Source organism: Silene latifolia, chromosome 6, assembly GCF_048544455.1.
Source record: "Silene latifolia isolate original U9 population chromosome 6, ASM4854445v1, whole genome shotgun sequence".
NCBI lineage: Eukaryota > Viridiplantae > Streptophyta > Magnoliopsida > Caryophyllales > Caryophyllaceae > Silene > Silene latifolia.
In genome coordinates, this window is record NC_133531.1 from 121,070,778 (window position 1) to 121,093,357 (window position 22,580).

At 38.2% G+C, this 22,580-nt stretch overlaps 2 protein-coding genes across 2 annotated transcripts; both read right to left on the reverse strand.

Moving 5' to 3' along the window:
- Positions 1-2,542: 2,542 nt before the first annotated feature.
- Positions 2,543-4,597, reverse strand: LOC141658941 (putative purine permease 11). The gene is made up of 2 exons (XM_074465663.1): positions 4,376-4,597; positions 2,543-3,907 (listed from the first exon to the last, which is right to left on the reverse strand). The coding sequence occupies exons 1-2, from the start codon at positions 4,410-4,412 to the stop codon at positions 2,802-2,804; spliced, it is 1,143 nt and encodes a 380-aa protein (XP_074321764.1). The 5' UTR covers positions 4,413-4,597; the 3' UTR covers positions 2,543-2,801.
- A 679-nt stretch (positions 4,598-5,276) lies between these two features.
- Positions 5,277-7,655, reverse strand: LOC141658942 (putative purine permease 11). The gene is made up of 2 exons (XM_074465664.1): positions 7,403-7,655; positions 5,277-6,563 (listed from the first exon to the last, which is right to left on the reverse strand). The coding sequence occupies exons 1-2, from the start codon at positions 7,431-7,433 to the stop codon at positions 5,428-5,430; spliced, it is 1,167 nt and encodes a 388-aa protein (XP_074321765.1). The 5' UTR covers positions 7,434-7,655; the 3' UTR covers positions 5,277-5,427.
- Between the last annotated feature and the right edge of the window lie 14,925 nt (positions 7,656-22,580).

Below are 22,580 nucleotides of genomic sequence, written 5' to 3' on the forward strand. Positions count from 1 at the left end.
GATTCAACTTTGTATTTATGGCCCAACAAAGACTACAAATCGGGAAAAAATAATTATACGAGGTATATTTGAATCAGGTCAATTTTGGGTATAAAACGAATCCTTAATGAATAGTGGAGTATTAAGTTTCCCTTTTGTTTATCATCAACGGTTGAGATTTGAGTAATTCAGATGCAAATCAGAAATTTCCCTTGAATCCCTTCGGATTGCGTAGAGTATAGCTCAATAGCAAACATGATTGTCATCTTGAATGATCTGACATTACCATGTTCTTTAAAAAAAGCAATCATGAAATTAATTAATAGAGAAATACTCTCTACAATCTCGATCATTATTTATCATTTATATTTTTTGTGTGAGTATTTTAATTAAAGGTAAACAAGTTCTATAATCTATCTAATGTTACAAAATAAAAGAGTGCTTATAATTTAAAATCACATCATTCAGAATACATAGTTAATTAAGCTACTCGTACATCTCAAAATTGTTAAACTTTGACAACTTCCCACGACAAGTTTCCCTAATATATGCACCAATGTCAAGATCAAGAGGTGGCTTAGAAAACACTTCCTTAAAGCACTGATCAGACAACCAATTCACTGCAAGGCAGCAAGAACCACCCACCATGACACGCCGAGTTTGCACCGACACCTCAAGCTGTGACATGCACCCCGTCACACGATCAATGTCGTATGTACATTGGGGCGTGCACGGGGATGGCCCTGGTGACGGGGATGGTGTCGATGATCCAACAACAATGTTATTGCATGTCAAAGCTATTAGCAATGTAGCTACAATCATAATGGTTTGTGTTGGTGTTGGTTTTGCCATTTTATATTAGTTTCAAGATCAAATGTTTATTTCACAAAAAAATGTTGTATGATATTCAAAGTTTTGCTGGTAAAGAGTGCCCAAGGGTTGTGGTTATTATAAATATATAATATATAATGTGTTTGACAAGAAAGGTATGCAATCACTTTTCTATTTTATCTCGTTCCGTAATATGGTCATTTGTTTACTTTTTTTTTTTTTAAGTTTCAGTTAATTGTTTACCTTTTTTATTGCGGAAATAAATTTAATAGGCAATGTATTCCCTTTGTCCCGGTCATTTGTTGTTCATCTCTATTTTGGAGCGTTGCAGTCAATTGTTGTCTTTTTTGTTTTAGGATTGTATTGGATCAGCAATTTGATCATTTATACTCAATTTGGTCCACTTGTCATCTTATAATTGACCCTTCTCATTCCTTAGTCTTTGTGTCAAAAGCAAAGAACAACAATTGACTGCGACTGAGGGAGTAATATTTTACACTTAATTTGTTCTACCTATCATCTAATAATTGACTCTCTCTTTTATACTAGGTCTTTGTACCAAAATTAAAGATAAATAACGGAACGAAGGAAGTATTAAGTAAAAGGTATGAAATCTTTTTTCCTTCAAATGGAAAGATGGATAATATTATAGTAAAAGGAAACAAAGTTGAAGATATAGAAGACAAAATGTAGTAAATGTCTGGTCAAATGTGTGAGTAAAGAGCAACATACATCCTAAGAGCATCCATAATGATAAGGCTAGTTCTTTCTTAGCTTATCATCGTTGTCATAAGATTTTTTTTATTTCAACATTTTTAAGTTAGAAACTACTACAATGGTAGTTTACTAGTGTTGTGGCTTAGATGGGCCCATATGCACAACAATATTTCTGAAAATGCAATTGTACTTCATGCCTATTTCCACGTGTATTAGTTTAGTTGCCAGATTTTTTTTGTAGGACCATTTGAGCTACTAGCTCCATCGAGCTAGTTGCTCAATTTAAGCTAGTTCAATAGGAGTGCTCCAATGGTTAAACAAGTAGCTTGAAATTTTTTTTATTTGCAAACAAGTCCTTTTGGGTAACCATTGGAGATGCTCTCTAATGCGAATACACTATTTTTTCATTTATTGATGCAGAATTTCAATAACAATAATTTTTTGGGTTTAAATAATCGTAGTTATGCTGGGGGAAATTGAACCCCAACTTTATGCTTGGGAAAAAAAATCTTATTACTTGAACTAACTCTTCTTTTCACTGACAGTATTTTTTTGGGTTTAAATAAGCGTACTTATACTACGGGGAGAATCCAACACCAACTTTATGTTTGGGAAAAAAAACTCTCAAAACTCTTTTTCTCACTGACAAATGTGACAATATTTTTACAATGTCAATCAAGTGACCATTAAAATTGCTTTTATGTTCTCTTTACACAAAAAAAAAAAAAAAAAAAAAAAAGAATAATCACCATCTACCTTGTCTTCAATTTGTTGTATCCATAAACAATGATTATTACCAAAGTTGGCTGGTGTGAGTGGTAAGGGCTCTCATCTCTTAAACAAGTTGTCAGATGTTCGATTCCTGACTCTTGCGAATGAAAAAGCCAAACTTGGGAGGGGTCAACCCAGGGTATGAGACTGTTTTACGTACACAATAATTGTCCAAAAAGAACTAAATTTCCTAAAAAATCCAAGTAGATGTGGTAAGAAATTGTTAGATTGTAATCCATCTTGATTGATCAAAAAGCAAATGCTACAAAAACATGCATTAGGAAATCTTTCTTAAGTCGATACAAACTCATCCAAATTTTCAAATTATGTGAACAATATTTAAAACTAGGATGAGATTTCCAGGATGAACAATTAATGCAATAAAATAAGTGGACAAAAAGTCAGAAATTTTGACTATAAAAATTTGATTGTAAGGTGGGGCCATTGTCCCTACTAACCCCTTGGTTCCGCTAGTGAATATAGTCGTCATTCATACAAGCAATTCAGCATATTTCTTTGGTGTTAGGAGTAGGAGTTTCACTAGGATGGCTTATTTTAGTCTTGTTAGCCTTAGCATCATCCAAGTATTGTTGATAAATATAAGATAGAAATCCCCAAATAGCAAGCAACAGTGAGTTGATCTTCACTCCATTCATCTTGTCATGGAAAAAAATAACCGCAAAAACCGGAACCAATGGCGACACCAATGTACTAATCACGTTCGAAAACAGGGAAGAAACCTCGAAAATCAAGCCCAACAACCCTACATAAGATGTTTGCCAAGTTATAGCAGTCCACATTAGTGTCATTATATACGACACCTTCCCCGTCTCATAAACCTTCATTTCATCATCAAGAGTACTCCACTCCCCACTTATGAAAAGCCCTGCAGCACTAGCTAAAGTAGCCACAATTGATGGGTAAATTAGCATAGCCACAACGGTATTGAAGCTTTCGTCCTTGATCACCTTCTCGAAAGAGAGTTGGACTAAAGAGAGGTATAGAGAATATGAGGCCGAGGCAGCTATTGTGCAGATAAACCCGATTATGTACTTTTTCCTCGAGTGATTAGTCTCACTTTCTTCATTATTGGCATTTGTAGCTAAGAGACAAGCCGAGATAGTAAGGAGGACAAGTGAGTTTAACAAAGGAGCCGTGAATTTTTGTGCGTTAAGGAAGAATGAGAAGACGGCGTTAAAGCCTAATTGAGTCGCGCATAATAAGGAGTATGTAGAGACAGAGAGGTATAGAAGTCCATAAGAGTACATCAAGTTAAAACCCGTGTTCATTAGGCCTAGCGCGAAATAGAGAGGGGCAAGTTTCCAAAGAGGGGGGGAGATACCCGATGCAATGGCCGGTTTAGGGAAGAAATATAACAAAGGAATGAGGATAGGAAAGCCAGCTGATTGCACAAATGTGGCTATCCATGTACTATTTCCACCTTTGTCATAGTAGAGTCTACCAAGTAGGGTGGCCGCAGTTTGGCCCACGAGGAGGAAAATGATGTAGCTCATGACTCGGAGCCACCATTTATAATGTACAAGCTTTGGCATGTGGAAATGGATGTTATGGGGTGTCAAAGTTTTCTGGCAATCATCTTCCTTTGAACCTGCAAAAGTTATATGAATTCTTATTTCATTAACCTTTTGATGAGATTTAATGATCAATTGATTAAATTTCTTAGAATGAACAGAGCCCAATTAGATGGATCAACTGATGTAACATGCATAACAGTCGTCCGAACTTGTTAAAATCAAATTTGCCAATACGAAAATTAGGCTAGACACATATACGTTTAAACTAGCGAGTTGTTTCAAATCTTTTTTATTAGTAGATCTAAGATACACAAAAAAAAAAGTCAAATTCACCCACCCCTCATCATTTCGGGAAGGCGAATGAAATTGAGTAATATAATAAGGGTAAACTTGAAAAAAAAAAAAAAATTACTAAAATTTCCATTATCCAGAAGAGGCGAGAGCGTCTACTAGCGCCCCTTGGATCCGCGATTGGCCAAAGTTAAGAATTTCCAACATAAAAAGCATCCTTAGAGATCACACATTGAGGGTTAGAAGTTTACCTTTGGTTTGTTGTGTAAATTCTTGAGTAGCATACATGGATAAAAACCATGAAAAGAAGACCAAAAAATGAATTGAGAGATGTATTAGTTACTATGAAGGTATGGAGTGCAATATGTTGTTGAGCTTTTCATCCAGTTGCATGCTTCAGAGGTTCAAAAGTGTGTTTAGAAATGGAGAATTTTGATTTACAGTTTACAATACTAATTCAACAAGATCACATCAAACTTATGAGAACCACACTTACAAGTTACATCCATGTTTCACTCTGCTTAATTATCTCAACAAACTTTCCTCATTTACACTAATTAAAGAAGTCTAAATAAAGGAGGGAAATAATTCTAAACTAACCAAATTTAACCAAATTGTTAATATGCTATGGAATATTTTTTAAAAACTTTCATTTTACATGCTTTCTACATACACATATTCATAGTAAATTCTCGATCGATTATATAAATGTAAAATAAAACAATCAGTCTAATTATCTAAGAATGGACACAATTAATGCGATTTTGAATCCTTGTCTCAATTTCATGTCTAAGTGCCTCTTCATTTAACAAATAAACATTAATCATCTACGTAAGAGGATGACGTGTTAGAAGATAAAAGTAGTGGAATACAAGATGAGACACGAAAATGGGATGAAGAGCACAAATAGGATTACATCCAGTTGTACTATAAGCATTGTACAACCAAGGTATAAAAATCCGAGCTTATATGTATTTTTTCTGAGCTAATTCAAAGTACATGTTTTTAATGTGTAAATGGATGAGTTCAATACTTTCTAATAAAACTCATATTATTTAACATAAAGCTCGAATACTTTATTACAAACTCGGATTCTACATCGTACAACATATACAACTGGTTATATAATCCATAAATTGGATGAAGAGTCCGTTTTTCAATTACAATGCCAATTTTGCACTCGCCGCATTTTGTAGGAACAATAAACTAGTACATCTATGTTGATATTTCAGCTGCATAAAACTCTATCATGAATAGAAAAATAAACACAACTTTCTACAACTACAACATATAATTGTAATTCTTAACATAATTCTACCGAGTTACAAGGAACTTCATCTTCATCTTTATTCCGAATTGTTTTCCTATCATCCAAGTAATGTTGGTAAATGTAAGACATGAAACCCCATATGGCTAGGACTAAAGACACCACCTTCACTCCACTCATCTTGTCATGGAAGAATATCACGGCAAACACTGGAACCAAAGGCAAGCCCAATGTACTGATCACATTCCCGAACAATGAAGATACCTCGAAAATTAGTCCTAACAATCCTATTGAAGATATTTGCCAAGTTATCGCGATCCAGATTAGTGTCATAACATAGGACACTCTCCCCATCTTGTACTCCTCCATTTCCTTGTGTATCGATCTCCATTCCCCACTAGCAAATAGTCCTACTACACAAGCACAAGTAGCCACAAAACTCGGGTAAATTTGCATGCTTAACACGGTACTGAATGTCTGGTTTTTGAACACCTTCTCAAAACAAAATTGGGTTGAGGAGAGTAACAAAGAGTACACGGCTGAGGCACCAATTGTGCATAAAAACCCGATAATGTACTTCCCTCTCGACTCCTTGCTTGTTGAGCCTTCATTATCAGCATTGATGGCTAAAAGACATGCTGAAATAGTGAGCAGGACAAGGGAATTTAGAACCAACATGGTGAATTTTTGCGCGTTTATGAAGTATGAGGTGACGGCATTGAAGGCTAATTGAGTCGCGCATAGTAAAGAGTAAGTAGAGACGGGGAGGTAAAGGAGTCCATAAGAGTACATCAAGTTATCCCCTGTTAAGAAAAGGCCAAAGACAGAGAAGAGTAAAGTGAGCTTGGCAATGCCAATTGACGAACTACTACTAGTTTGCCGAAAAGTACTCCTTTTAGTAAAGAACAACTGGATCGGAATGAGGATAGGGAAGCCGGCTGATTGGACTAATGTAGACATCCATTTACTATTCCCGCCTTTGTCGAAGTAAAGCCTTCCTAATAGAGTGGCGATGGTCTGCCCAGCGAGGAGAAAGACGATGTAGGTCACGACACGAGACCACCATTTGTAGTGTATGAGCTTTGGCAAGTTGAAACTATTGTTGTGGTTAGGAACAAAGGTCTCCTGATGATGATTGATAACATGGTTTGAACTTGGTCCTTCCTCATCGCCTACAAAATAATCCAACAATTTGCTCAATGTCAAACTCAAATCATTTTTCAATTTATCTGAATCAATATAATCTACTCGTATTGTGTTACCCTCTCTCCCTACCCAAAATTCTCCAATATTCTGTTGTCATACTCTCTACTCCATCATAAACTAGTACAACATCCATTTTCCTGAATTCTTTCAAATTTTCCACACTATTTTTAGCGTCAAATAAGTCAAAAGGCCATTATAATCTAGGCGAAAGAAGAATCACATTATTGCATTCTTAGGGCTCAAAAGTACTCCCCTCCGTCGCATTTATTTATTTACCCTTTCTATTCTTTGTGAGAGATATTTTTTTTCATAAGTAAATAAATAATCAGGAGAGATGTAGTATACCCAAAGGCGAGTTATTTTTTGCGTTATTTTGGAAAGGAAAATGAATGCTTTAAAAGTCATCCAGATAAGCCCTCAGCCCAGCCAGCCCCCTCGCCTGGGCCGGCCCAACCCACCATGACCCGGCTCACTGAGCACTTCTAATTACAGCTACTCTATTTAGCAACAATGAAGCCTCCAGATGGTCTTATGTGACCATTTTTGTGATAAAATCTGATTATTTAAATGTGGTCACATTTTTAACATAAAAATGTTACCATTTGAATTGGGTCACATTTGACTATATATGGGACATATATAATGGGTCATATATGACCCGTCTTAAACCTTCGGACAAAAATGATCGTCTCAAGGAAACCTTCTGGAGTGGTTCAACCTTATTAAATGGGCGACTAAATAAAGAATTCAAAACCAAAACAAATACATTCATAGGACATCAAAAACTATAATTAAATGGGCTAACCTTTTCTTTGTTGCACTTGAGCGGTATCCATGGATAAAAAACAATGAAAAGCTGATGAAACTTAAGAGATATGGTGATGCAAGATTGTGCAAATGATGCACTTCGTAATATTTTCGTAATATATTATACTGGTTTGATGATGAAATGAGTCAAATCAGATAATTGTGAATTATGAAGAAGCATATGAACATGAGGTTACATGATGAGTTTCAGTCAACTCGCAATATTCACTTGCGTATTCTACTCTCTCTTTGGTCCAACTTATGCGGCTCCCAATTTAATATCTTGATTTTGATGTTTTTATCCATTTTTTAAAGAATTATTTTTAACATGCGGACTTTACATTTTTATATATATTTTTTCATAAAATTTACACATTGTATCATTTTTCACTTTTTTTCTAAAATAAGCAAATTAACTCAAGCGCATTCAGAAATTTTCGGTGTCTCAGGGTGTCGGCGCTCGTGCGGCCGCTTATATTTACATTAGACTTAGCTTTATCATCGTGAAGGGAATGGGCGCCCAAATAGTATCTCGGTTGCCCACTAATTTCTTGTAAATCTTGACATTATCTTAATAAAAATGGCAACGGTTTTTATAATAATAATAATAATAATAATAATAATAATAATAATAATAATAATAATAATAATAATAATAATAATAATAATAATAATAAAAATAAAAGGTGGGGTCGGCGGTCGTCGAAGCAGGAGGAGGGTCGGGGATGGCCGAATGGGTAGTTGAACCATAGGGAGGGTGGTGGTCGTTGGTGGTCGGAGCAGGGAGAGTGCAGGGAACGGGAGTGCAAGAGAGGGAGGAGAGGGAAGAAACTGAGGTCGCGGTGGTGGGATTAGATGTGATAATGAGACAGACATCTCGCGAGTAACTCAAGATCGGTTCGGTCAAAGCTCGGCTCGTACAAGCTCGGTTCGGGCTCGAGTAACACCCTCATACACCAAGGTGCCTTACCAAGACCACCCTAGCACAAGGAGATGCTACCATCTCGGTCGCCCAAGGTATAGTAATCAAAAGTGACCGTTCCAAAACATACTTTAAGTTCAAAAGTTAAATGTGCGTACAACTTAAAACCAAAACTGGAAATATAAAATAACTGTCTCAAACAAATATCCAAACTGAAATAAAAGACTGTCATAAACTGTAGCGGGAGACTAAGACTCATAAAGTGATGACTCCATCCCCAGCAAGATCCAACGCGTAATCCAAGACATACCTGCTAATCAACTGTTCATCATCCCCCAAATGGATCATCACAGTTTTCAAAACATTTAAACGAGGTCAGTTACTGAATAATCAAAATAAGCAATACAGCAACATCCAATTACATAAGCACATTCCTCCAACATCCAATTACATAAGCACATTCCTCCAATTCCAGTTCATCATCAATCACCTGACTACACACTAAAGTGTGTAGTTCTGCCAGAATACCCATCCCAACGGATATTCCACTCCGCCAGTGGGGACCGTAGCCTTACCACCTAAGTCCGCTCAAAACCGTAGAGCGAATAACCCAATGACCATTAATATGCACATCCCCTTCTGACGGGAACCACAAGGGGCGAATCAAAGGCGTGAAGCCATTCCCGAAAATGACTCCACTTAGCCGAGAGCGCACCTCGCGAACCACATACAATTACAATCAAAAACCACAAAATACTGTTAATCATGCCAATACCAAGAAATACAATTAACCATAGAAATAATCACATGATTCAACCACCATATCACTTAAATCAATTATTCAATAACCGAGTAGGGAAAACCCTGCCTGAAATCGAATCACCACCACCACCACCAACAACAAAAACAGATCAAAAAGCCTCTTCTACGAAATCACCTCCTATAACAATAATGCATACAATTACGATCCACAACAACAATTACATCAAAACCCCTCAAAATACCCAAATTAGGGTTGGACCAAACTTAACATAAAGACATAAGAACAACATGAAGAACTTACCCAATTACTGACGATCGCAAAGGTGTAAAAATCCCCAAAAGTTATGAACCCTAGACTTAGATTTGATGATAACAAGTGGAGAGTTGGAGAGCGTCGTTTGAAGTTATGAAAAGTTTCAGAGAATAAAAGTGTAAAATGAAAAGAGAACTGTTGAATTATTCTTTTATACCCCTCCACTATTATAATCAAACCCGCGACGAAAACCCGTATAAAACTCGGACACTCGATCGAGTACTGGACGTACTCGATCGAGTGCCCCTTACTCGATTGAGTACACACACTCTAGAATGTACTCCAAAAATCACATACAACCTACTCGATAGAGTACCCCCTACTCGATAGAGTACCCTAAGACCAGAATACCCGAGGTATTACAGTCTACCCTCTTTAACACGAACTTCGTCCCAGAAGTTCAAACCCGACCTGTAAAACATGTACACATAACACTCCACCGTCCAACACCACTCAACTCACTTCCTCCGTTCTCGACACTAACTCCGGCCACCAACCAAGCCTACCTCCATAACGCGGTTCACGATATCTTATCAACTATAGAATAGCCCACTTAACTCCATAATACAATCGAATACCAACCACAAATGCCGCTAACTCCGTCTCACTGAAATATTACCCACTAGCAAATCCAATATCAAGACAATCCATCAAGCGAGGTCAACCACCAAATGGAATGTTACATTCTACCACCCTTAAAATGAACTTCGCCCTCGAAGTTTACTCGCACTCATAACCGTCATCACCCAAACTCTCAACACTATTGTAACCGTACCTACCTACAACCTTACTTCATAACCATACATACTACTACAAACACTGTCATTTACCTTTAATAATATCAACCATAAGCACAAGTCCATCCTTTATTCCACACCGAGATTTAAACTTCCAAATATACTGCAACATGCATAACCATCAAGCTCTCTTTGTCGCATCCTACTCCTCTTAAGATAAATGTTACGTCCTCGTAACCCACTAGTACTAGGTCCTTAGCTATTTCTTCCCATTACCCTCATCTCATGTCATCAATCACCGACTATAACTTCAACACCGACAAACATCTCTCATGCCTCCAATCACTCTGCACACCGTCTAACCTATAACATAAAATCCTCAGCATAACCACTACTCCAACTCTTCGACATTACCGCAAAACGACATACTTCCGTATACATGCACCTATCTCCAAAATCATAACTCACGATCCACAATTGTTACGCACACTCACACTAAATCCTCAAGTTCTCCTTTTTATTGACATGATACTAATTCCCAACACCCTATACTTACTGTCCCAATTAAGATTACGAACCACTTGCCGCTTCCAGCTCAGCACACACACGTTCCACAAATCACTTGCCACAACTATGTCAACCAATGCCTCATCTAAAACAAGATCAAAAGTACTCCAATAACCTCTCACAATTGTGTCCCATCAACAGAATATCACTATACCATAACAATAACGAACACATACGCAACTCTCTTCCATATCAAACTCTACCCTCACTCCAAAGCTGAAACTAGTTAGAAACATCAATAAAAAGAAAACAACAATCTATATGTGCAAACCGAAACTCACAGAAAATAGCAGTAAACAAAATAACAATCTATATAACTGATATACACTTTCAAAAGTTTGTCTTGTAAGTATTCCGCGTACTCCACCACAACCGATGATTGCATCGCAATACCGCTACCAACTGCCGCACTACAACGCGAAAGTACTCGCATCGCAACTCGGAACACAACCACATTACCAAAACAAGAGTCCCGCCACAACAATCATCTCATAACTCATCCAACCATCATTACCTTTTCTAGATATCGTCCTATTAGGTTACCATACACAACATATAACATGGAACGCTCAGATAACAACTTTAAGACTATCCCACCATACCACTACTCGTGAGGTCAGAACCTCACACAAACACTTACACACATCATAGACCCATAATCGAATCTAACTAGCCAATCCTGATCACGTAAGTTACCACTTAATAATGGGTATCTCTCACCCGAGCTTAAACTCATATGCCTTCCATAATACACTCTCTCATTCGCATAATTATTACCACCTGACAAATGTAACCATATTATAATAAACACTCAACTACCGACAACGCCCTATATTTCAACACCTTATGCTCCCTCGCAACCATGAATACCAATTCCCAATAGTAATCTTCATTAATCCTATCAACAAATAACCTCAATATCCCTACTAACTATGTCCTTGATCATCCTACTCCCTAACCTACCACCAAAGTCTCACACCATGCAATACTCTATCAAATGCTCATTCCCATAGCTCCTCAAAACTAATGGATATAATGTTGCCTCGATATCTTACAAAACCTTTAACTCACATCCTCACAATAGTACTCTACACTTCCTTAATTCCTTATTCTCCTGTCCCAAAACTCTTGCGAATATTCACTCATCTTACTTACATCCTTCTTTTCCCATTACACTTGACAACACCACTTAACAACTCAACTCTTTACTCCTACTACCTAGCTCTTTAGTAATCCGGTTACCTTCGCATTGCTCTAAAACTCAAATTTCATTAATTGATATCAGTATCTTCTCAATCTTTCTTATCATTGATCCTCTCTCATCATGCTACTCACTCACACTCGCCATCATTAAGTCCACACAATCAACGGTTACTCTTCAATTAGTTGTATCTTCCTTTCGTATCTCTAGAAAATCAAAAATTCGCCTCATACCATTAATTGCCCAAAGAATTATACACTAGGCTCATCTCTTAATAACCCAAATTCCCAAACTCAGTCACTATCTACAAATCCACATCGCGGCATAACTCAATCTAAGCTCTCTATACACCATTCTTTTCCATCGTTCTATAACGACCTTCCATTACATATATTCTTAACCAACCCAGTTATAACTATCTCCCTCCTTAAATCCTTACACATCCCAAGCTACCACCATTCACATCCCTCATTTCAATCTTTTCATTCTCACGTTCCTCAAACTTCTATCACCCCTTGCCCATATACACTTACCTTTATATTACTCAAACTCGCGATTATATCAATCACCACATCTCACAAAACATGCTCCCTGCTTCGATAAGCTCATCAATCTTCCCTTCCTCTTTCCACTATTCATCACAACCACATATATCCCATGTCTTCCCCCACCAACTCATACCCATCATAAGGTGGTACTCTTTACATCATAGGATCTGGTAACTTACGCATCGGGACCAATACATATATAAAACAATGCATAAAGAAGTAAAAGAATGTCTTTGAAATAAATATGATAGGCAGGGAGGTCAAACAATAAGGATAAGACCAAAACAAGGGTCACTAGATCGAGTGCACCCTAGTCAATTGAGTAGGGGTAGATCAGAAGCACGCATAATCAACTACTAAGGTTACTCGATTGAGTACGGGGTACTCGTTCGAGTACAAAGAGGTTTACTCGATCGATTACGGGGCACTCGATCGAGTACCCTACGCGGTTCTTAACAACCTCCAATTTTCGTAAAACAGTCATATCTCACTCGTTTCTTGGTCGTTTTAGGCGTCTTACCTGTCGTTAGAATCGTAAGAGAACCTGCTATTACCTCCAATTAGAAGCACATCAATATCATGTATGCATCTCAAGTTATAACAGTTTAAAGGCAACTCCTCTATAATCAGACAACATAACTACTCGACTTTCCTTCCAAACAACTTAAACAACAACAAAGCAAACAAACGCAACTCGATACTCGTAAAACCAGTATCCGTAACCACATGTTACTATCTACAAAAGCCAAACAATAACATCCATCATGCTTGATACTGTCGTTTCGTACCAAAAATAAAATACCTAAGTACAACTAACAGAAGTCAGCGGTAAGTAGGGTCGATCTCCACAGGGAGGCGGTGTACTATCTATTTGTCCGTTTATCTGTCTAAGTGTCACAATTGGGGGTTTTGAATTGATTTAACTAACTAGAGACTAAAGCGAGGGAAAAAGATGAGAGAGATTAACAATAAGAGAAAGGAAGTATGCTAGGAGTCGGTCCACCGTGGCAGCTATCAGATCTTATACTATCAGGAATACTAAGGCGATTAGACTATTGATAAGAAGAGCTATGGTCGTCACCTTTCGGTCCTTAAACCGCCCCTAGAGCGTAAAATGACTTAACTTTCGCCCTCACTGCAATACCCTATTGTAATTAAGCAAGCCTTCCCTTCCAATCTTTCGATCTAGGTCGGGGTTAACTAGATTTATGGTCTCCTGCATGCATTCATTCGACCGGATAACAGTTAAATTGCCTAATACAATTCTTATCGCAAGGCTAATCTATTTAATACAATTAAAGCATCGCCACCACGGCTTCCCTAATCCTAACATACCAGGGGGATTTAGCTAGACATGGAATAAATGAGTACAATAAATAAATAGGGAGAGGGAATAATAAACATTAAATAAAAAGAGAGAAAGGAGAGAAGAAATTTCGAAATTAAGGATCCGGAAATAAGAACAGAGTAACAGTAATCAGCAATGTAGCAAAAGTGTGAGAGAGTAAAAAGAAGAAAAGTAACGTATGGTGATCCTTGGATGATAACTAATGACGTCCTAACTCCTATTTATAAGAAAATAGGAGTACAAATAACCTAATGACGGAATTAGAGCTAAAAAGCCCAGCCCGTCAACAATATCCACTCGATCGAGCAACTAAATCACTCGATCGAGTGAACTTGACTCAAAAACAGCTCGATCGACCTAGAATAGTGCTCGATCGAGTAAGGCTATAAAGGAACTGGTCGATCGAGTAAGTAATGTGCTCGATCGACTGATTATTGACTCCTAGACCACTCGATCGACTAATAAATCACTCGATCGAGTGGTTCTTGACTTCAGCAGCTCATCATTCTCGTTAATTTAACTTGACTTGTCCTTTTAGCTCCCGAAACACCTTCACGCATCCCAAGACAGCAATATTTCCCGCTCCAAATCATCTCTTCCTCCAAATGCATGCTAAACGGACGGTAAAAGGCTTGATTTCGCTACTTTATGGCTCATTCCTGCAAATAAGACAAGAACTTCCAAAGTATGCAATTCGGGGCATTTCGTAGCATGAAACCACGATAAAAGCATAGAAATACGTGCATAAAATAGGCTAAAAAGACTATATAAAATGCACGTATCAAATCTCCCCAAACCAAACCTTTACTCGTCCCCGAGTAAACTCAAAACTATACACTAATGGAACGGAAAAAGATAACTCAGAGCTAGCTACAAATGCCCACTTAAGCCAATTTAATGCAAGCAAACTAACACTTATAGCAAGACAGCCAAATGCAAACGAGTTATAAGATGTTTGTAAATAAAGCTGAACCGTCGACCTTGCAAGACCTTTAACAATGGACTCTCACGGGTCACTCTTCTCTCATGAAGCAAAGGCAAGCATATATATGTAAGAGAGGAAGAAAAATAGTCGCTCACCTAGACTACGACCCACATAAACATGCATGCAACTAATATGATAGACGATTCTAGCTACCGTTCATACATTCCAACCAAACAAGGTCCGTCACAGCCGAGGGCTTACAAAGATATGGTAAAGTGAGGCAATGGGTAAGAAAAGGCAAAACATTTATGGGAATGTGGAGGTATAGGTGATCAAGCTAGTACCTAAACAGAACCATATGACAACATCCAATTCTCAACTCAATTATGGAATAAGCACATGCCCTTCACTTGGCATAAAATCTCACCAAACCAAACTGAACTAACTCCTCAAAAGATATAGATAAAGCATAGGAGTGAAACCGACTAACAAACAACATCTTTTTTTTCTTTCTTTTTCGAATTTTTATTTTCATTTTTTTTTTCTTTTTCTTTTCCTGTTTTTTCGAATTCCTTTTTCAAATTCTCTTTTTTTTTCTTTCAACTTTTTTCTCATCAACCTTCTTTTCTTCTTAGATTACCAACTCCGAATCAACAGAATACGAGCCAAACTCGGCGCAATGAAATATATACCGCAAAACAAACACTAAACTAGCTTGACAAGGCAGACTAAATTTGGGATGTAGGTAAGGGTCAACAGGCAAATTTGGCTAATGTGGAGTTAAATGGGTAAAAATGAAAGAAAGGGAAAATGTAAGCACCTCCCTGCATGTGACACCAACCACTAACCCGAATGTATGACGGCAAAAAGCAATTGAATTTCATATATGTGCAAATTAATGATACATGATATGCAAGGAGTATACTACTCACAATCCTACATGAAACTGGTCACAAATGACACCAGTTTATATGGCTCTAAATCTTAGAAATTATAAGTAGGTTGCCAAAATTTCAGGTCAAGTCTATATGTTCAGCTAAATTAAACATTAACTCGTAGATATGCAATAAGACAAAGCTAATAAGATAATAGTTCAATGCAAGGCTTAAGCAAAAAGACAGATATAGTGCAATTTCATCATTGAAATCTACCGTTCCGACTCAACCTACATGCTAAAATAAACATGAAATTTTTTGAATTTTTAACAATTTTTGAATTTTTTTGTGATTTTATGAATTTTTATGAAATAAATAACAATGCAAACAGAAAATAAATATGATAACTGAAATGCAATAAAAACAGGATGCAGACACAGATATGGATGCATAACCTCCCCAAACCAAACTGTACAATGCCCCCATTGTACCAAAACATGGAAAGGAAACGCAAACTAAAGGGAAAAGAGAGTAGATACGGAAAAACTCACAAAATGCGCGAATAAGGGGAATCTCCCCAAACCGACCATGAAATGGGAGGTTGCTAAGGGCCCGGAAAAACCGTCTCAGGAAGCTAATCCAAGTCAATAGCGCTCGATAGCAGGGATAGTAGCTGATCGAGTAACATGGGCGTCTAAAACTGCTCGATCGACTGGAATAGGGATCGATCGAGTGGATTTCTTTCTGCAGGTACTCGATCGAAAGGAATGGTGGCTCGATCGAGAGGATTTCTCAGAAAAAGTACTCGATCGAGTGGAAAAACCACTCGATCGAGCGATCCTCAGCGTGTACCTGCAAAACTTAATGAAAAACAGCCCGCAACTGACAAAAACAAGCATACTGAGATAGTTTATGGTAATAAACCATTTATTACAACCGAAAGTAAATAAAAAAGAAATTAAAATCGCCGGGTTGCCTCCCGGGTAGCGCTAGCTTCAGTCAGGTCCCAGCTCGACCTTCTTTTTCTTCGAGCCTCTCTAATGATCACAATCAAAACAAATTTCAAAGCGCGCAAACTTTGTCAAATAGCTGCGCATGTGCTACACAACAAAGATAAGTAGCACCAAAGTGGAATACGAGAAATAGGAAATGAAATTATGTAAGCATTTAAGTCTAACAAATTTCCTATGTGAGCTCCTAAATTTATCCACAAAATAAAGGAGCGCGGGAGCAATTGTCAATATATGGGGGTTCCGATTCAGATTAACAGTTTTGAGATGATAAGGACGGTGAAAATTCTTTAAATTAATCGACCATATGAGAGGAGGTATAACTTTAAAAGAAACAAAACAGTCAAACGAGGCAAAATACTATTAGAACAAACAATAATAAAATTATCGTTTACTACCTCAGATCGATCGCTCTCAATGACGGAATCATAGGTAAAAGAGCTTATTACCTCTTCCGTGCTAGGAGCAATTACCGTCTCAACTGCTTCTTCATCAACCTCCTCAGTGGAATCCATCCCGTAAATCGCAGCTTCAAGTGTATCCGACTACATTTGTGAATAGGGAGGTTTACCGTAACCTTCATCATCGTCAGACTCGTCATCCAAATCAAACCAAAATGACGAACCAAAGCTCCCAATGGCCATTTCAGTCGATCGAGCAGAATAATCACTCGATCGACCAACTTCCTCCCGCATCTCACTCGATCGAGTAACAACATCACTCGATCGAGAACTATCCTCCTGCATGTCACTCGATCGAGAAGGGATATTACTCGATCGAGGATCGTCTCTTCGGAAATTCACTCGATCGACCATTATAAGTCACTCGATCGAGTGATTCTTCCTGCATAGAGCTGAAATCTTCACGTGGGGCGGTGAAATATGAAAGGAACTCGTCGTCCGAGTCATAGAAGTCATCCTCATCATTGGGCAACACGGTTTCCTCAGGAGAAAAACCGCTCTCAAAGAAGGTAAACCTCTTCTTCTTGCATCTCACCGCTAACCGAGCTATTTGTGACTCCATTTCGGGGATTCGAGCGTCCATATATCTATCACTCTCTTGCATTTGTGATACAAGCATTCTCATTAAATATGCCGACTCTGCGATCTCTTCTCTCTCCATCTCATTTGCTAATTGAGCAGCTGCAGACTCGAGCTCATCAAATCGCGAGACATATTCTTGCACTTGGAATGCAAGTGCCTCCATCAAGGATTTCAGCTCCGCAATGTCTTCTCCTTGTATATCAGGGGAATCTTGTTGCGGTGGCCATTGATAGGGCGGATGTGGCGGCACAACTACAGCTGCATTGTGCTCAGCAGAACCACATCTCCGTAGTGATCATCACCTACTGTTCCATATAATGGGACATCGGTGATGGGTCAAAGGTACTCAAGCCTTCCTTTGATGTCTTTCACCTAGAACTGTCTAGGTAGTACCGTAAGGCCTATCAAAACAAAGACTAAACAAAAGGTTAAAACGGCCTCAAGGGAAAAATCCCCTGAGGCTAAAAAAAGATAAAATTTAAACAAATAAATAACTAGATTGCCTCCCAAGAACGGCGCCAAAATTTGATACTTTGTCGTTTCGTACCAAAAATAAAATACCTAAGTACAACTAATGTAAGTCGGTAAGTAGGGTCGATCTCCACGGGAGGCGGTGTACTATCTATTTGTCCGTTTATCCGTCTAAATGTCACAATTGGGGTTTTGAATTGATTTAACTAACTAGAGACTAAAGCGAGGGAAAAAGATGAGAGAGATTAACAATAAGAGAAAGGAAGTATGCTAGGAGTCGGTCCACCGTGGCAGCTATCAGATCTTATACTATCAGGAATACTAAGGCGATTAGACTATTGATAAGAAGAGCTATGGTCGTCACCTTTCGGTCCTTAAACCGCCCTAGAGCGTAAACAGCTTAACTTTCGCCCTCACTGCAATACCCTATTGTAATTAAGCAAGCCTTCCCTTCCAATCTTTCGATCTAGGTCGGGGTTAACTAGATTTATGGTCTCCTGCATGCATTCATTCGATAGGATAATGTTAAATTGCCTAATACAATTCTTATCGCAAGGCTAATCTATTTAATACAATTAAAGCATCGCCACCACGGCTTCCCTAATCCTAACATACCAGGGGGATTTAGCTAGACATGGAATAAATGAGTACAATAAATAAATAGGGAGAGGGAATAATAAACATTAAATAAAAAGAGAGAAAGGAGAGAAGAAATTACTGAAATTAAGGATCCGGAAATAAGAACAGAGTAACAGTAATCAGCAATGTAGCAAAAGTGTGAGAGAGTAAAAAGAAGAAAAGTAACGTATGGTGATCCTTGGATGATAACTAATGACGTCCTAACTCCTATTTATAAGAAAATAGGAGTACAAATAACCTAATGACGGAATTAGAGCTAAAAAGCCCAGCCCGTCAACAATATCCACTCGATCGAGCAACTAAATCACTCGATCGAGTGAACTTGACTCAAAAACAGCTCGATCGACCTAGAATAGTGCTCGATCGAGTAAGGCTATAAAGGAACTGGTCGATCGAGTAAGTAATGTGCTCGATCGACTGATTATTGACTCCTAGACCACTCGATCGACTAATAAATCACTCGATCGAGTGGTTCTTGACTTCAGCAGCTCATCATTCTCGTTAATTTGACTTGACTTGTCCTTTTAGCTCCCGAAACACCTTCACGCATCCCAAGACAGCAATATTTCCCGCTCCAAATCATCTCTTCCTCCAAATGCATGCTAAACGGACGGTAAAAGGCTTGATTTCGCTACTTTATGGCTCATTCCTGCAAATAAGACAAGAACTTCCAAAGTATGCAATTCGGGGCATTTCGTAGCATGAAACCACGATAAAAGCATAGAAATACGTGCATAAAATAGGCTAAAAAGACTATATAAAATGCACGTATCAATGCTCATATAATATTCAACTTATCAATCATGTACTACCCACATGCTTTAACTTATTATAACATAAACATATATACCAATACTCCTAATCACATGTTACAACAAACAAACCAAAACTTAACGTCATCTTGATCATATAGATATACTCCACATTATATAATAGGTACTCCAATCACTTCCATCTAATTTATCCAATCCAATCACATACTTCATCCAATTCATACATCATAAGACATCTATAAACAAGTAGCGATCCCATGACACCCCATAGCGACCGGTTCATAGTTGTAAGGACAAGTTTGTGACTATAGGACGTCTCCCAAGCCTTTGCATTAGCTCTTAACAACTCCTACCCGGGTTCATTTTAATTTGACTTTCTACATTTATTAGGTTCATTTGTTATAGGTTCGAAAATCGTCGCTCTAATACCACTTTGTAACACCCCCATACACCAAGGTGCCTTACCAAGACCACCCTAGCACATGGAGATGCTACCATCTCGGTCGCACGAGGTATAGTAATAAAAAGTGACCGTTCCAAAACATACTTTAAGTTCAAAAGTTAAATGTGCGTACAACTTAAAACCAAAACTGGAAATATAAAACAACTGTCTCAAACAAATATCCAAACTAAAAGAAAAGAGTGTCATAAACTGTAGCGAAAGACTAAGACTCATAAAGTGATGACTTCATCCCCAGCAAGATCCGGTGCGTAATCCAAGGCATACCTGCTAATCAACTGCTCATCATCCCCCAAATAGATCACCACGGTTTTCAAAACATTTAAACGGGGTCAGTTACTGAATAAGCAATACAGCAAGATCCAATTACATAAGCACATTCCTCCAACTCATGTTCATCACCAATCACCTGACTACACACTAAAGTGTGTAGAGCTGCCAGAATACCCATCGCAACGGATATTCCACTCTACTAGTGGGGACCGCAGCCTTACCACCTAAGCCCCGCTCAAAACCGTAGAGCGAATAACCCAATGACCATTAATGTGCACATCCCCCATGTGACGGAAACCACAAGGGGCAAATCAAGGGCGTGAAGCCATTCCCGAAAATGACTTCACTCAGCGGAGGGCGCACCTCGCGAACCACATACAATTACAACCAAAAATCACAATACTGATAATCATGCCAATACCAAGAAATACAATTAACCATAGAAATAATCATATGATTCAACCGCCATATCACTTAAATCAATTATACAATAACCGAGTAGGGAAAACCCTACTTGAAATGGAATAACCAACAACAACAACAACAGCAGATCAAAAAGCCTCTTCTACGAAATCACCTCCTATAACAATAATGCATACAATTACGATCCACAACAACAATTACACCAAAAACCCCCAAAATACCCAAATTAGGGTTAGACCAAACTTAACATAAAGACATAAGAACAACATGAAGAACTTACCCAATTACTGATGATCTCAAAGGTGTAAAAATCCCCAAAAATTATGAACCCTACACTTAGATTTTATGATAACAATGGAGAGTTGGAGAGCGTCGTTTGAAGTTATGAAAAGTTTTAGAGAATAAAAGTGTAAAACGAAAAGAGAACTGTCGAATTATTCTTTTATACCCCTCCACTATTATAATCAAACCCGCGACGAAAACCCGTATAAAACTCGGACGCTCGATCGAGTATTGGACGTACACGATCGAGTACGCGACACTCGATCGAGTGCCCCTTACTCCATCGAGCACACACACTCCAGAATGTACTCCATAAATCACATACAACCTACTCGATAGATTATCCTAAGAGCAGAATACCCGAGGTATTACAGCTCGGGTTCGTCTCGAGAGCTTTACGAGTCAAGCCGAGCAAACGCTGGCTCCGCTTGAAAAGCTCGCGAGCGACTCGAAGTTGTGTGATTAGATAAGATACTGCTCATATTTTATCATAAATATTTCTTTGTATCACACATATCAAATGTCTCACTGATTTGCCAAGTATGTTTACTTATAACTTTCAAGCCTTACTATTGAAAATATCGGAAGAAAAAAAAACTCAAAAAATAACAATTATATATAGGCTCGATTTGAGCTCGCGTTCTGGTCGGAGAGGGGGGGAGAGTGCCGGAAAAGAGGTGCGGGAGAGGGGAGTGCGGGAAAGGGAAGCTAAGGGCCGGGAATTCGAGGTCGGTTGTTTGTGTTAGCCGGGGAAGGGCAGCCCAAATTGATCGGAGCAACGTCGGTCGATGACCAGAGCAAGGGGTGAACGGAAACTTCCCACCAGAGCAAGTGGGGGTGGTGTGGAAAAGGGAGATGAGTGAAGGGAGAAAAAAATCAACTGGGAAAGAGAATGGGAAAATGACAAGGGTAAAACTTTAAAAGACGTACGTATATAAAATGGTAAAATTCGTATGTGAAAATGCACGACCTTTTTTTATTATTATATATGTGTAGCTTCTCATCATCTCATATTTTTGATTGAGATCTTAAGCATAAACACAATATTAGTATTCACTCCTATCATTTGAATTTTGACATTTCTTTGCTCTAATTGGTGATATTATTGAAATAAAAATATAAACAACTCCTCAAATAAACACTTGTGATCGATCACTTATAAATGTGTTAGTTACTTGGTCTTGAGACTATTTTGGTAACCTATAAATATGCAATTAGTCTATCTAATACCGGATATATCCGCTTTGAGACTTAATTAGGCTAAAGGACAAGTGTCGTTTTTAATATCTGTTAGTACTTATGGAGGCAATAGGACGATGGAAATCTGCAAAAGGCACCAATCGGATACCTGGAATGATATATGATATAGTGTCATTTCACTCTATTTTGCGCCCCTTATTTCCCTCATTTCCCTTACTTTTAGAGTTTTTCAGAGCGATTTTAAGGACTAACCGCTTCTTCTAGTTATTTTTTTTGTTTTATTGTGGTTTTGTAGGAAAATGGTAATTTAGAGAGGTTTTTCCTTCACATTTCGAGGTCTAAAGGATGTCAAGAAACTGTATGGGCCCTCTACACTCTTTTGACGGTCCACGACCTTGGGATTC